Raw genomic sequence first — 13,726 nt, 5'->3', positions numbered from 1 at the left:
CATGTGGATCTGCCCAGGCCGCAGGTGGGAGGCCCTGGCAGAGATGTATACTCAGGCTGGGGCAGGCCACCTCAGGGGCCAGTGTTTTCTTAGCTGTTTCTAGGCAGGTGAAGGTCACAGCAAGAGCTCCAGACTGAGTGACTGGTGAGCAGTGGTGAGTGGGCAGGTGTGAGGTTTGAGTACATTGGTTTCATCTGTGCGTGTGCAGCCTTGTGTACCTACCCAGCCTGAATTGCAATCCCTGGGATGGGACCTTTGTCACAGTCTCAGTCTACACTGGACATTGTTGGAGAGAATGCGCTTCCAGAGCTGCAGCCTTCCTGCTCTAGGCAGGACTTCATGCTCCCCTCTATTCCGTTCCAGAGAAGTCCTGGGTAGTTTATTAAAGCAGAGCTGTCACTTGGCCAAGTACACAGAGGTCAGTGTTTGTTTTGTATGAAATCTTAGTGGTTACAAAGATTCCCTAGCTGTCATGTGCAGCTAGCGGAATGTGTGTGAATCGTGAAACATGGCATTGTAAAGCAACCATGGTGAGGATGCTTCAGGGGCAAGGGGGACTGCCGACAGCGGCCGCCTCCCCTCCCCAGTGGGCCCGGAGCAGCCCAGGCCACAGTGCGCACCCCTTTGGACCTCACAGTGAACAGGAAAGGACATGCTTCCTGCAGTGGTGAGGAGGAAGACACCTCTCTGTGGCTGGTTCTATAGCCTGCTGCTGTACAGCGGTACGCCCGGTGTCTCAGGCACTTGTCAGGATGTTTGGCCACCTCACAGGCTCCACTCTAGCTTTTCACGTGGATCCTCTAGACTGCTGCCTACAGAGCCTCCCCTCCTTGCCCTGGGCCACTCTCTGGGGTCATCTGTCCCAGTGAACCAGTCCTCCTGTGTGTGAGGCAGTTGTAAAACAGCACCCCTAGTGGGACCACCCATGGACACAGTGACTTTCCACCATGGCTGGGGTGGAGCTGTCTGCCCATCACCAGCTTTCCCAGGGCCTTCTCATACCCTAGGGAGGGCTGGCCACAGGAAAAACAGTGAGGCCAGTGGGGCTTGTGTAAGAGGTCTTCTGGCTTCCCAGGGTTTCCATGATGAAGCTGGGTAGAGCAGCTTTTCGATGTGCCAGGGTTGTGCAGATGTGCAGGTCCAGTGCTGGGGCATCCTGGCCTTCTAGGGGGCTGCCTGGGTGCAGGTGTGAGGTCAAGGTGGCCTACTTGACCCCAGCACCACACATATGCGTGCTCCTTCACTCCGAGTGCAGCCAGTAGGCACCCTGCCAGTGAGCCTCCCGTGTGACTTCACGCTGAGGTTTCAGTGAGAGGACATAACACCTGTAAAGTGTCCAGTATGCGCCCCAGCTGTCCCCTTTGTTGCCCTGTGGCACCCAAGGCCCAGCCTTTTCTGACTCAGTGTGTCACTAGCCAGAGAGCCAAGTTCTGTGGGAGACCCTCCTCACTGTGCCCTATGTTCTCTGGCTGTCAGCTGGTTGCCTGGAGACTAAGTGAGGGGAAGGGAGGGAAAGCAGAGGATGGGCCTGTGACAGCTCAGTGCCTGCCATTAGACATGGCTGGGTGCACCTTACTATTGTGGTCTCTTTGGCTTGCTGGGACAAGCAGCACCTTGGGCACAGGACACAGAGGTGGGACATGGCTTCTTGCAATGCTCAGATGCCCCTGTTAAGGCCCATGGCAAAGTTCCTGGTCAGATACTCTGTGACCTATCTGCTTGCCTTTTCTCTAGCCGTGGCTGGCTCTGGTCACCCTGCCCTCAGGAATGACCCCAGAACCTGCATATCCCTTACTTCTCAGGCTTCCACGGGCATGTGGACATTCTACCATAGCCTGTGCCTATGTCCTGAGCCCGGGTGGAGGCAGGGACAGGTGGGGCAGGGGTGTCACTGAAAAAGGCAGGCATGCTTCTGCCAGGGATGCTGCCTTCCCCTACAGATTTTACCAGCTCAGGTGTCATTCAGGTTGCGCTCCTCCCAACAAACAGATGCCACCTGACAAGGATAAGCCCCAGCCTCACCTGGCATGATAGGACCCGTTGATGCCCCTCCTCCTCTGCTGGCCATGGAGCTGTGGGAAGTGGAGAGGAGCATTTTCTCAGTGGACCTCAGTAACCTGGCAGGCGTGATGCTGTTTGCCACTGTGGGCAGTTCCAGCCACCCACCTGCCCATCTGACCTGCACCCAGCCTTCAGTGCAGTGACTGGGATGACAGAGGCTGTATCCAGAGCTTGCTCTCAGAGCCCTGAAAGTCAGCAGGGGTGACAAGGTAATTGAATGAGCCAGGATGTCAGGGAGGAGGACTTCGCCATGCCCTGGAAAGGGTGTTGGAGCTCTGTGGTGGACCTGGGTAGGGGCACTCTAGGAGACGGGTCCTGCACCCATGGGACCTGCCAGGTGTTTGCCAAGGGAGCATATCTGGTCCAGATGAAGAGTGCTGGGGGTGGATGGGAGGTGAAGCCAGGAAGGGGAGGGGCCAGTTAGCTGTACCTGGTGGGTGGGCAGTGGGCCTGGCTTGAGTGGGGGGTGAGGGATTGGAGAGAAAGGCAGTTCCTGATGGTCCCCTCCCCAGGGGCTGGCTTTCCTCTGGTCCTTCCCTCCCAATGACTGCGTCTTCGTCGAGGCTGCAGCCCTGGGCTCTGTGCCCACACCTCTGGCACCAGGCTGCCTGGAGACCCATTGCTGTAATTTCTCAGACCACAGACCCCTCCCTGTTACATCTGGAGGGCTGGTCTGCCACTTGCCTGAGCCAGCTAGGACTGTGGGGGCCTGCAGCTGAGTTGGGGGTGTGGGCTCTGTATATGGCCTGTGAGCATCAGTGGGCAGACCAGCCCTTTGCCAGTGGCCTCACCTAGCGGTCAGGCATGCAGTTCAGGGAGGAACGCGGTAGACCAGGGCACACATGCTGTCCTCTGACAGCCCAGGTGGCATGCTCCTGGTGGGGCAGCCTTCAGAATAGCTTTGTCCCGGTAGGGCTCTGGGCCAGTGGGATTTCAGCAGGGATGGGCTGGCAGGGCTCCGACCACTGACTGCAGCAGCCTGGGTGCCACAGAACCACCAGCCAACCTTGCTTGGGGCATTCTTGTGTCTGAGAGAGACCAGATTCTTGGGGGTGGAGGGGCCTGTGTCTTCTGTACTGGATTATGGTCAGGTGGCAAGTGCTGAGAACCCTGTTAGCTGTAGCTGGTGGGTGGGACACCTGGGGTCCTGGGAGGTCCAGCACACTTCCTGTCTCCCTGCACTATGTTCTGGATGATTTTGCTATGTCATATCATCAGCTGTGTCTAAACTGCTGTTAAATCCACTGCTGAGTTTTAATTTGTGGTTACCTATAGCTTCCACTTCTGAAAATCCTTTCTCAATGCTTTGTGAATCTCATTTTCTCCATAGATATTCCCAAGCTCCCCTTTTCTGCAGTCAGAGCATGGCTGGTTTATAAGACATGTGGGGATCTCTTTCTGCTGGTTCTTCTGTATGGCACTTTGTTTTGTTACGTGATTCTTTCTGACAGTGCACCGTTCTTTGCCCTAGAAATTATTTGTGAGACTTCTGGGATGACTGGGATGAAGGTGAGAACTTTGGTTTGCTAGGTGCCCAGGGGTACTGCCAGTGTGGGAGCCCCTCAGACTAAGTCTTGGCTTGAGGGTTCCTGGACCCCAGTATGGCCCTGGCTCCACTCGTGCAGTTTCTCAGGGACCTCTTCTACTTATAGGCTGTCCTGAGGCCCTTGGGTGGCTGTGGATAAAGTACTCACATCCTGCAAGTATTGCTCTTTGGGGTTCCAGCTTCCCTTGAAACGTTTCCTACTAGGTCCCGTGCCAGGGAGGCCCTGGATTTTGTCTTCTGTCCCTCTCCCTTCTGAGCCCTTTTTCCTAATAAGTCAACACCCCAGGGCAGGAATGGCCCCAGACTCTGCTTTTCTCCCCTTCTGGATTCCTGTGTTCTACAAGATGTTGGCTAAATCCTGCATGACCTTGTTAGCTCTTGGCTGCTGCTAACATGTTTTCACAAATTTTTCAAGCATTTTGAGTTATTTCTTTTTTTTTTTTTTTGTATTTTTCTGAAGCTGGAAACAGGGAGAGACAGTCAGACAGACTCCCGCATGCGCCCGACCGGGATCCACCCGGCACGCCCACCAGGGGCGATACTCTGCCCACCAGGGGGCGATGCTCTGCCCCTCCCAGGCATCGCTCTGTTGTGACCAGAGCCACTCTAGCGCCTGGGGCAGAGGCCAAGGAGCCATCCCCAGCGCCCGGGCCATCTTTGCTCCAATGGAGCCTTGGCTGCGGGAGGGGAAGCGAGAGACAGAGAGGAAGGAGGGGGTGGGGGTGGAGAAGCAAATGGGCGCTTCTCCTATGTGCCCTGGCCGGGAATCGAACCCGGGTCCCCCACACGCCAGGCCGACGTTCTACCGCTGAGCCAACCGGCCAGGGCCGAATTATTTCTTTACCAAAGGAATTGGCCCCACCAGACTGCTCACAAGAATTGGGGTTGTCAGGCACTCCTGGAATGATGACCCCAGCGGGCACTACCAGGGCACTCAAGCGTGGGAACTCCTGTCAGCTTGGGCTAGTGGCCAGTAGCTCATCTCACCTGGCTATGCATCCCCTAGCACCTTGCACATTTGCTAGTCACCATGGCGACACCTCACCTACACAACTATGGGCTTTAGTGAGGGCAAAGGTTTGTCCCCTGTGGCTATCACCAATGCTTATGCCTTCAGGGGCCACGAGGAACTGGGGCTAAATCCTGGTAGGAGTCTCTCCAGGGTTGTGTGAGACAGTGATTGAGTCAGTCCTTCCCCCCTCGCTCCCCACCTCTCACCTTGGCCACAGAAGTGAGTGGAGTGGTGGGAACATCATGGCTTGTCCATGAGCGGGCTCCAGGAGTCTGGCAGCTTCAGAGTGACTCGCAACTGAGGTGTATTTGTGGTGCCAGCCTTGGGCTTTGGCCCCTCCTTGGCTCTTCTGCTTTCTGTGGCTGTAGTTCCTGCTTCCCGTCCACCTGCTCGTGGGGTGCTGGCAGGGTCAGTGAGGTGGGAACGTTCCCTTCTATGAGTCCTGAGACAGAAAAGGTTTCATTACAGAGACCCAAGAACCAGGAGCGATTGCATCACAGAGGAGCTGTCATCACCACTATTCATCTGCTGTGGGATGGGTCTCTTCTGGAACTGTGGGGGCCTGGGGATGGGTCTCTTCTGGAACTGTGGGGGCCTGGGCCTGAGGCAGTGAGCTAGAGCCCTCCCTGGCCCATGTCTGCAGGGGGCTCTCTGCTGGAGTCCCACCCAGCAGGCTGGCCACCTTCCCTTTGTGGCTGCTGAGGCCTGGGGTAGGGAAGCAGTTGTGGCAGAGTAGCCATGGCTTATATTGAACCCAGAGCAAGGATGGGCTGGGTTGAGCATCTCTCCCCTGCTCCTGCCCCCCAGGGAGGGCCCAACTCAAACCTGCTTTACAGATGTGCTCCACTGGGTGGGGTGCAGGTCCTACTCTAGCAGGCACTGTGCCCTTAACATCCTGGGACAGGCCACTGCAAGGACACTTCCTAACCCCAGGGTACCCCAGGCTAAGGCACTTGGAGTTCAGTGGCCTCCTGTAGACAAACATGCACAGGCACATGCATAAATGCACATTGCACATATAACCACATATGCAGATGTATTCATGTATTTACATATACACGTAGATCTCTCAGCCTCATATATGTGTACATACATTGAACACATCTTCCTTCTTCCCCCCCTTGCTCATCAGGCTCTTCTGGGAGCATCTTCTCATCTCCCTTCAGTACCTGTACAGCTTCTTTGCTGCCTGTTTCCTGGCTGCTGGTGCTGGCTCTGCCCTGGGGCCATGTCCCTAGCTTATAACACACATGTAGGACTAGAGACCCTCATAGTCACCTTGTTTAGGGTTGGTGGCCTTGGGATCTCATCTCAGTTTTTAACACATTTGTTGAAAAAGACCTGCTAGTTCCAGAGGCCCCAGGTGAGGGCTCTGTGTGTGCCTCGACACAGGCAGGTGTACACTGAATCTTCACACATCAGCGCCTGCATTTGTGTCCATGTCACCAGCACGTGTACTTTGCCCCTCGTCCCTTGCTGACGGGTATGCAGGGCCCTCCGGGTTGTTCACTGCACTTGGGCTGTCATGGGTAGAGGGCATGTGGCCAGGGCCTGTGGTAGACATCGCTGCAGAGCATTCCCAATCAGTCAGATGTGATGTGGCCCTGCCTGAGTGGCTTGGGACTGGAATTGGTGCTGTTGCCAGGGGAAGGCATGTGTAGTCTGGGTTTGGGGCACAGAGCAAGCTGCAGAGCCTTGCTCCCAGGCAGGTGTGGGCCAGCTTGCCTGCTGCTGCTTCAGCTGTGCTTGTGGTTCTTGCTCTTGCTGCTGCTTTCCCCTCTAGCCACTTGCCATCCCCATTGCGGTCCAGGGCCAGTGAGCACTACAGGAATCAGGATGGTCTGGCCAGTGCTGACGAGTATGTATGTTTAGGGAGATGGCTGTATAGTGCTGGTGAGTGTCATGGTGTTGTGTACATGACTGGCACATCCAGCAAGGGTCAGAGGCATTACAGAGCTGGTTATGTTCCTGGTCAGAGAACATTGCAGGTGCAGGGAAGGTGGTTCTGCTATTTACTCAACTCATTTTTTTTCCTTTTCCTGCAGACTCTGTGACCCCTGTGTGAGCAAAGCCACCATCGGGACCCATGTGCATCATTTTCTTTAAGTTCGATCCTCGCCCTGTTTCCAAAAATGCGTACAGGTAACTCCTTCACTCTGAGTCTGCCGTCATCTGCTCAGCCTCGGATGCCCCACAGTCCTCAGCCTCTGTGTAGTCGCCCCAGGCGTGGAGGCATGCTGCTGCTGCTGCCCACAGCAGAGAGAGTGCGGCCCTGGGACGAGCTGCACAGGCCTGGCAGTGCCCTCTCAGACATGGTCACTCTGTCTGGGGTGCCTCTCGGTAGGAGACCCTGAGTCAATGTACAGACATATTAGGACTCAGCCTCCAAAGGTGGCTGTGTGGGCAGGACAGAGGAGCAAAGTGGATCTAGGCAAGGACACAGCCCTGCACGCTCTGATAGAGGACCAGGAGGCAGCAGAATTGGGGTGACTCCGAGTGAGAGCCCCACTTGGGCTAGCTGGTCAATGTTGCTGGGAGAAGTCTGGGGAATGTTGTCAGGGTGCAGGGGGATGGGAGACACTGGGGGTACCAGCCAGACGAGGGAGACTGAGGACCCTCTCTTTTTAAGACTCTAGATAGCATCCTGGGGAACCTCAGCAGAAACCTGTCAGCATTTATCCACACAGAGAATGAGGCTGAGATGAAACCCATAACCAGAAATGACACTTGAAACTGCTTACTTTTTATCATTTAAAAATGTTTACTAGAAGTGATTTTAACTATGTTGACTAGCTTTTCAGATTTGAGTCACCGGGCCAAATTGTACACACTATGCTGCCTAACATCATAGCTGAATTCACTCAGTCTAGGTCAGAGAATAGAGGATGAAAAGTGCCTAGTGTTCCTTCCAGCAGAGGAGTGGGCTGCAGGGCCAGGCCAGGATCTGGGAGCCGACCCCGAAAGGCCCTCACTAGGAAGAGCTGTGTGAGTCAAGGTGCAGCCAGTGGACAGGAGACAGGCACAGTGATCTGAGCAGGGAAAGTGTAGTATACAGAATGACTAACTATAGCTAGATTGGAGTGCCCAGGGCAAAACCCCATCCTTTAGCCCTGGGCTGACATCCAGACCTTGCTGGAGAGGCACAGCCGTAGCACAGTGGTTGACAGAGAAATTGCTGGGGTGCTGCATCAGCAAAACCTGCTAGAAATCTGCCCTCAAGGGGGCTGGCAACTGTTGCAGGGAGGATGCTGGGGGGAAGGCACTGGGTGCTGCTTACTACTGTGGGCTGGGGAAGGCACATGTGTAGCAAGACACTGATGCCAGGGAAGTCACAGAAGTCACGTGTGTTATGGGAGCCTCCTGAGAAAGCACACTGGAGCCAGGAAAAGAAACCTCTCCTCCTCCAGTGTCTCTCCAGCGCCCTCTACTGACAAAAGTTAACATGGTACCAGTTGCAAAGTTCAGCTCCAGTATCACAGAGCAGGCAAAAAAGAGCAAATTTGGGGCTGAGATGAAATAGATGGATAACTGGCATGATCCACTCCTCTGGCTACTAAGCTTTTATATCTATCTTCTATGCTCTTTTGAACTTTCAACACCAACACAACTGTCTTTCCACCCAACCAGTGAAGAATTTCTCAAATGAGGAAATGCAGCCTGAAATCACCAACTCCATCACTGCCTGTATTTGTTACTACCAGATCCAGCCACCTCTTGAGACACTGTTTCCTAAGTTTACCTCCAAGCTCCCGCAAGTAAAATAGAAATGGGAAGAAGGAGAGCGGAGGGTGAGCACAGATCTCTTTTGCTTTTGCTCACAACCTGTGTGTCACTGCCAGGACCTGTCCTCTTAACAACTTGTGGGTTGTGATTCAATGCAGCTTTAGCGTTTCTCTCAAATGCTTTCCAGAGTTCTAAGCCAAAGGCTCAATATGACACCTCTGGGTGAATGAGTGAATATACTCAGTGTTTCCTCAACCAGAGGGGCTTCTGGTGGCTGCTCTGTTCTAGTTCTGGGGGTGTCTGGACAGTGAGACTGGGCAGTGAACAATGCTGCCATGAATCTTTTTTTTTTTTTTTTTTTGTATTTTTCTGAATCTGGAAACGGGGATAGACAGGCAGACTCCCGCATGTGCCCAACCGGGATCCACCCGGCATGCCCACCAGGGGGCGACGCTCTGCCCACCAGGGGGCGATGCTCTGCCCCTCCAGGGTGTCGCTCTGTCACGACCAGAGCCACTCCAGCACCTGGGGTAGAGGCCAAGGAGCCATCCCTAGCGCCCGGGCCATCTTTGCTCCAATGGAGCCTCGCTGCGGGAGGGGAAGAGAGAGACAGAGAGGAAGGAGAGGGGGAGGGGTGGAGAAGCAGATGGGCGCCTCTCCTGTGTGCCCTGGCCAGGAATCGAACCCGGGACTTCTGCACGCCAGGCCGACGCTCTACCACTGAGCCAACCGGCCAGGGCCAACTGCCATGAATCTTAGTGTATGAGTATCTGTTTGAGTCCTGTTTCCAGCTCTTTTGGGTGTGCACCCAGAAGTCGAATCGCTAATTCTTAGGCAATTCTGTGTTTAACTTTTTGGAGGACTGCCAAATTGATAGCCTCAAGTATCTTTTTTTAAAATTTGACTTTTAGAGAGAAAGGGGGGGGGGCATTGATTTATTGCTCTACCTTTTCATGCCATCATTGGTTGATTCTTGTATGTGCCCTGACTGGGGGTTGAACCTGCAACCTCGGTATGTAGGGATGATGCTCCAACTAATTGAGCTGTCTGGTCAGGGCCTACTCAAGTGTCTTTTGGTGGCCTGTCATAGGCTTCCTGTGGCATGTCACCCCATGTCCCCTGTTGGGTTGGGCAGCGTGTCCTCACAGTGTGTCATTATTATGCACCATCCAGACCAGGTCCTCTCCTCCCAGCCAGACAGGCTCGGTGCCAGCCACCATCTACTTGAACCCTGCCTGCTGCCCACAGAGCTGGCCCACATGGCTGGGACTGCTGAGGCCCCTGTGGCTCTGTGCTCCCTCCAGCACCCTCAGTATCAACTGCAGTGGTCTCTTGCCTGTCAGGGTAACAGATGGTCCCTGTTTTTATTCACATTCATGGGTTGAATTCATCCCTGCAGTGTTGCTCTAGGTCTAATGATTGCCACATGTATGTATGTGATTCAAACAAGTCACCTCTGCCTTGCAGAAGAGACAGACATCCTCATTTTTGATGCTGTGGGCAGTGTTGCTTGTGGCTCTGCCATTTCCAGATGCTAATTTTATGGAAATGTGTTTTCTAGCATTCCAAGAGTTAGTTCCTAGGAAGGGGAAAGGTTAGCCTGTCCCTGTCACGCCCTGCCTAGGACAGCCAGCGATGTTCAGGGTAGGCCCATCCTGCCACTTTGCTGGCCTGATGGTGGAAGGCATGGTTCCTGAAGCATGTGTGAACTTCCTCTCTTGGGCTATGTTTGAGCATTCTGTCATCTCTTTCCCAGAGGAAAAAACGTGGGCCACTCAGAGCATGTGTCTTGTGGGTTGTTCATGCCCAGACTCAGCAGCCACCGCCTGACTGGCCCTCAGTGTTTGAAAGGTGAGGAGGGAGTGGAGCCAGCTCAGTACCTGCCCAGGAAGTGAGTGAGAACACGGCCTCTGCAGAGCATCTTCAAGCCTGTTGCTGGGATGGACTGTCACAGACCCTGCGGTCTGTACCCCCTACATCTCTTGTTGCCACCCTGCTTCCCTCCCTATTGGGGATACCCATTCCTCTAGATGTGGCACCCCCATGTCACATGCCACTGCTGTCTTCCCCCAGGCCCTGCCCTGGCATAAACCCCCATGCTCCCTGGGGCCTCCCTGTCTGTCCTCTGGGTTCTGGGCTGGCCCTTGTCCAGGTGTGGTCTGCCTTCCAGGTTGCATTCTGGCTGGCCACAGGTGCTCTCTTCCAGGGTCACTCCCTTCTGGGGTCACCCTGGACACAATATATCATGGCCTCTACCCAGAGGTGTGATCCCCTGGGTGGTCACAGCCTCTGCCCCCATGCCCTTGTTACCAGGCACTTGGAAACTCTATATTTTGGTGGCATTTACCCAGTATGAGTATAGTCTGGGTGCCTGTTGGTTAGCTTTTGTATTTAATTCTAGGGTGACTATCTGCAGTGCTCTGGCAAGGAGCCTGGTGGATAAAAACTTACATTAGGGACCTGTGAGATGCTAACTTAACTTAGAAGTTTTCCATGCGGGCTGCAGCTTTGCCCCAGGGCCCTCATGATCTTGGCATGCTCCATAGAGGCATTGAGTCTGATGCACTTCCATTGATGTTATTTCCTTGATTGCAGAGGATATGTGATCTTTGAAAAAAAATCATACCCCACAAAATGTATATAAAGTAAACTATGAGCTCACAGACCCACGCTCCCCAGAAGGTACACAGACTCAACATAGATCCCCTCCCAACTGGTGTACACACCCTCCCTCAGGAGCTGGTGAGAAGTGCTCACTGGTCATGAATAATTAATTAGTGGTTTCAATGATTAGAGCAAAACAAAGCCCTGGTTGACTTGGTGCCTTTAGAGCCCCTAACTGTGGCGGGCATGTCCCCAGTCTCTGGACACAGTGGCATAGATGGACCTTTATTGGTATTGTTGTCCCAGAAGTGGTGGCTGAAGGATTTCTTCCCTCGCTTGGAGCCTTGCGGTTGGCACTTGTCACCCCACACATGTCTGAATTGCGTATGTGATGAAATCCCCAACTAACTGCAAAATTCAGCTAAATAGTGACTGTTTTGATGAAAATAACCCAGCAATTAATGTTCCTAGTTACAAACACATGTAAATGTTCCTTGTTTTAAAAAGAGGCAGTTGAAAAGTCTTAGGACAGAAGATTCTGTTCAGTCAGCTTTATCCCCCCCCCCCCCAATTTTTTCTTTTCTGGAGCCTTATGTAAGAATCAAAACCAGAAGCCAGCAGCACAACCTCATTTTGAGTGCTGCCTACCTAGCCTCCCCAGGCCCTACTCTCTGCAGGTGTCAGGACGAGTGTGCAGAGGAGTGCTAGGTGTCTGCAGGAGGACACTTGGTGCTGACTGTGTGAAACACCCCCCTCCCACAGGGTCAGCGTGGAGCTTGGCCCCTGCTGCATCCCCACCATGGCTGTGGCATCTCCCCCAACTCAGGGATGTGGCACTCTGTCCAGGCCGTGGGTTCCAGAAGGGACAGCAGATGTGGGAAGCAGAGGTCAGGGCCCAGCTGTCTTCTCCCTCAGGCCGTCTACCTGAAGGCTAGGGTCAAGGCAGAGCTTGGCAGCTAGAACTGCAGAGGATTGTTCTGTAAATGGCTGGAGCTCGTAGCAGGGTGGGGACCTGTCCCTCGCAGGTGCACAGCCCTGAGACCTGGCGCAGCGCTGCAACCAGTTACGGATAGAGAGTGCCTGTAGGCTGGCCGTCCGGTCCGAAGGTGGTGAGGCTTCCAGGGTGGCCCCGAGTACTCCACGGCCACGCACAGTTCCTGGCTGTGTTGGTACCTGGCAGGGCTTCATGGGGAGGTATTGAGTGTGTGTGTATGTGTGTGTATGTGTATAGGGTGTCACTTATCTGTGTCCAGGGGGTAAAAACACTTTCATGACCTGGTGCTGGTTTCACTTTCAATTTTATGAACATCTTTGATAATTCACATTTTTCCAAGAGCATATATTCATGAAATCAATGAGACAATACAAAAATTATTTTTGAAGACTTTTTAGGGCATAACCACTGACTAGACTAATTTGGTTTCAGATCCAGTATGACCACCAATGGGTCACTAAACCCCAGACCCTGGGTCCTGTCCTCTGTTCACCTGTGGTGCTGAGGGTCCTCTGGTGATCACTTCTTAGACCCAAGATATCTCACTCACTATCATCTTTTTTCTTATTTAAATGCCAAAGTTGACTGGAAACTTAGCTTTCTTACCTCTAAACCTGGACTCTGAAAACTGGAATCTTTTCTAATTGCCAAAGAAACACTTGTTGGATTCATAGTGAAAAAACTTAGTAAAATACAGAGAAGCGCTCACTCATTCCCTCCCCAAAATACCCCAAACTCAGGACAGCATCCCTGGGAGACCCTGTACACTACAGTGCTCCACACGTACCCCCAAGCCTCTCCGGTGAGCATGCTCACACTTCCAGTATACTTGCTGGGGTGTCTTTAGGGGAAGGGACAGATGGACAGAATGAGGGACCTCTCTGCCACCTGGGTACCCGAAGTGTGCTTGGTACCTCTGGTAGAATTCGTCACCTGCCTGGCCCCTGGTCTTGCCTGCGAGGCTCTGCTCCGGGTGAGCAGTGGGTATGCAGGACAGGACTCTGTCTCCTAGCCCTGAACAACATGGATGCACGTCTTTGCACACTGCCTATCTCCTCTGCAAGGCCCTGGGCAGTTTGGCTGAGAGCTCCCTGGAAACTGCTTGCCTGGAGCTGCTGCTGACCTTTATTCTTTTTCACTTTGGGACTTGCCCATGTTGTCACTGAAGCAAATTTTCTTTTTTCTTTTTTTTTTGTATTTTTCTGAAGCTGGAAACGGGGAGAGACAGTCAGACAGACTCCCGCATGCGCCCGACCGGGATCCACCTGGCACGCCCACCAGGGGCGATGCTCTGCCCACCAGGGGGCGATGCCCTGCCCATCCTGGGCCTCGCTATGTTGCGACCAGAGCCACTCTAGCACCTGAGGCAGAGGCCACAGAGCCATCCCCAGCGCCCGGGCCATCTTTGCTCCAATGGAGCCTTGGCTGTGGGAGGGGAAGAGAGAGACAGAGAGGAAGAGAGGGGGAGGGGTGGAGAAGCAGATGGGCGCTTCTCCTGTGTGCCCTGCGGGAATCGAACCCGGGACTTCTGCACGCCAGGCTGACACTCTACCACTGAGCCAACCGGCCAGGGCAAATTTTCTTTTTTAACTAAAGAGAAAATAATGTGTGGTTTTTCTGTTTTGACTGGAGAGTTTTAGATGTGTTTTCTTCTTCAGGCTCATCCTGGCAGCCAACAGGGATGAATTCTATCACAGACCGTCCAAGGTAGCAGAATTCTGGGGGAACAACAACGAGATCCTCAGTGGTGAGTTTTTCCTCATGGTGGGTGGCCACAGCGTGGTAG

At 53.7% G+C, this 13,726-nt stretch overlaps 1 protein-coding gene across 7 annotated transcripts in view; it reads left to right on the top strand.

Moving 5' to 3' along the window:
- Positions 1 to 13,726, top strand: part of TANGO2 (transport and golgi organization 2 homolog) — a 37,035-nt gene that overhangs the window by 9,222 nt on the left and 14,087 nt on the right. For 6 of the 7 annotated variants that reach the window (XM_066365349.1, XM_066365350.1, XM_066365347.1 and 3 more), the window contains exons 2-3: positions 6,665 to 6,761; positions 13,599 to 13,687. In XM_066365349.1, the coding sequence (XP_066221446.1) occupies positions 6,706 to 6,761; positions 13,599 to 13,687 (145 nt within the window). In that variant the 5' untranslated portion in view covers positions 6,665 to 6,705. Of the gene's footprint in view, positions 1 to 6,664; positions 6,762 to 8,246; positions 8,408 to 13,598; positions 13,688 to 13,726 lie in introns of all 7 variants that reach the window. The other variant, XM_066365354.1, reaches the window with a different exon arrangement.

This window comes from Saccopteryx leptura, chromosome 2, assembly GCF_036850995.1.
Source record: "Saccopteryx leptura isolate mSacLep1 chromosome 2, mSacLep1_pri_phased_curated, whole genome shotgun sequence".
NCBI classification, from domain to species: Eukaryota; Metazoa; Chordata; class Mammalia; order Chiroptera; family Emballonuridae; genus Saccopteryx; species Saccopteryx leptura.
This window is presented reverse-complemented; position numbering and strand designations above follow the sequence as displayed.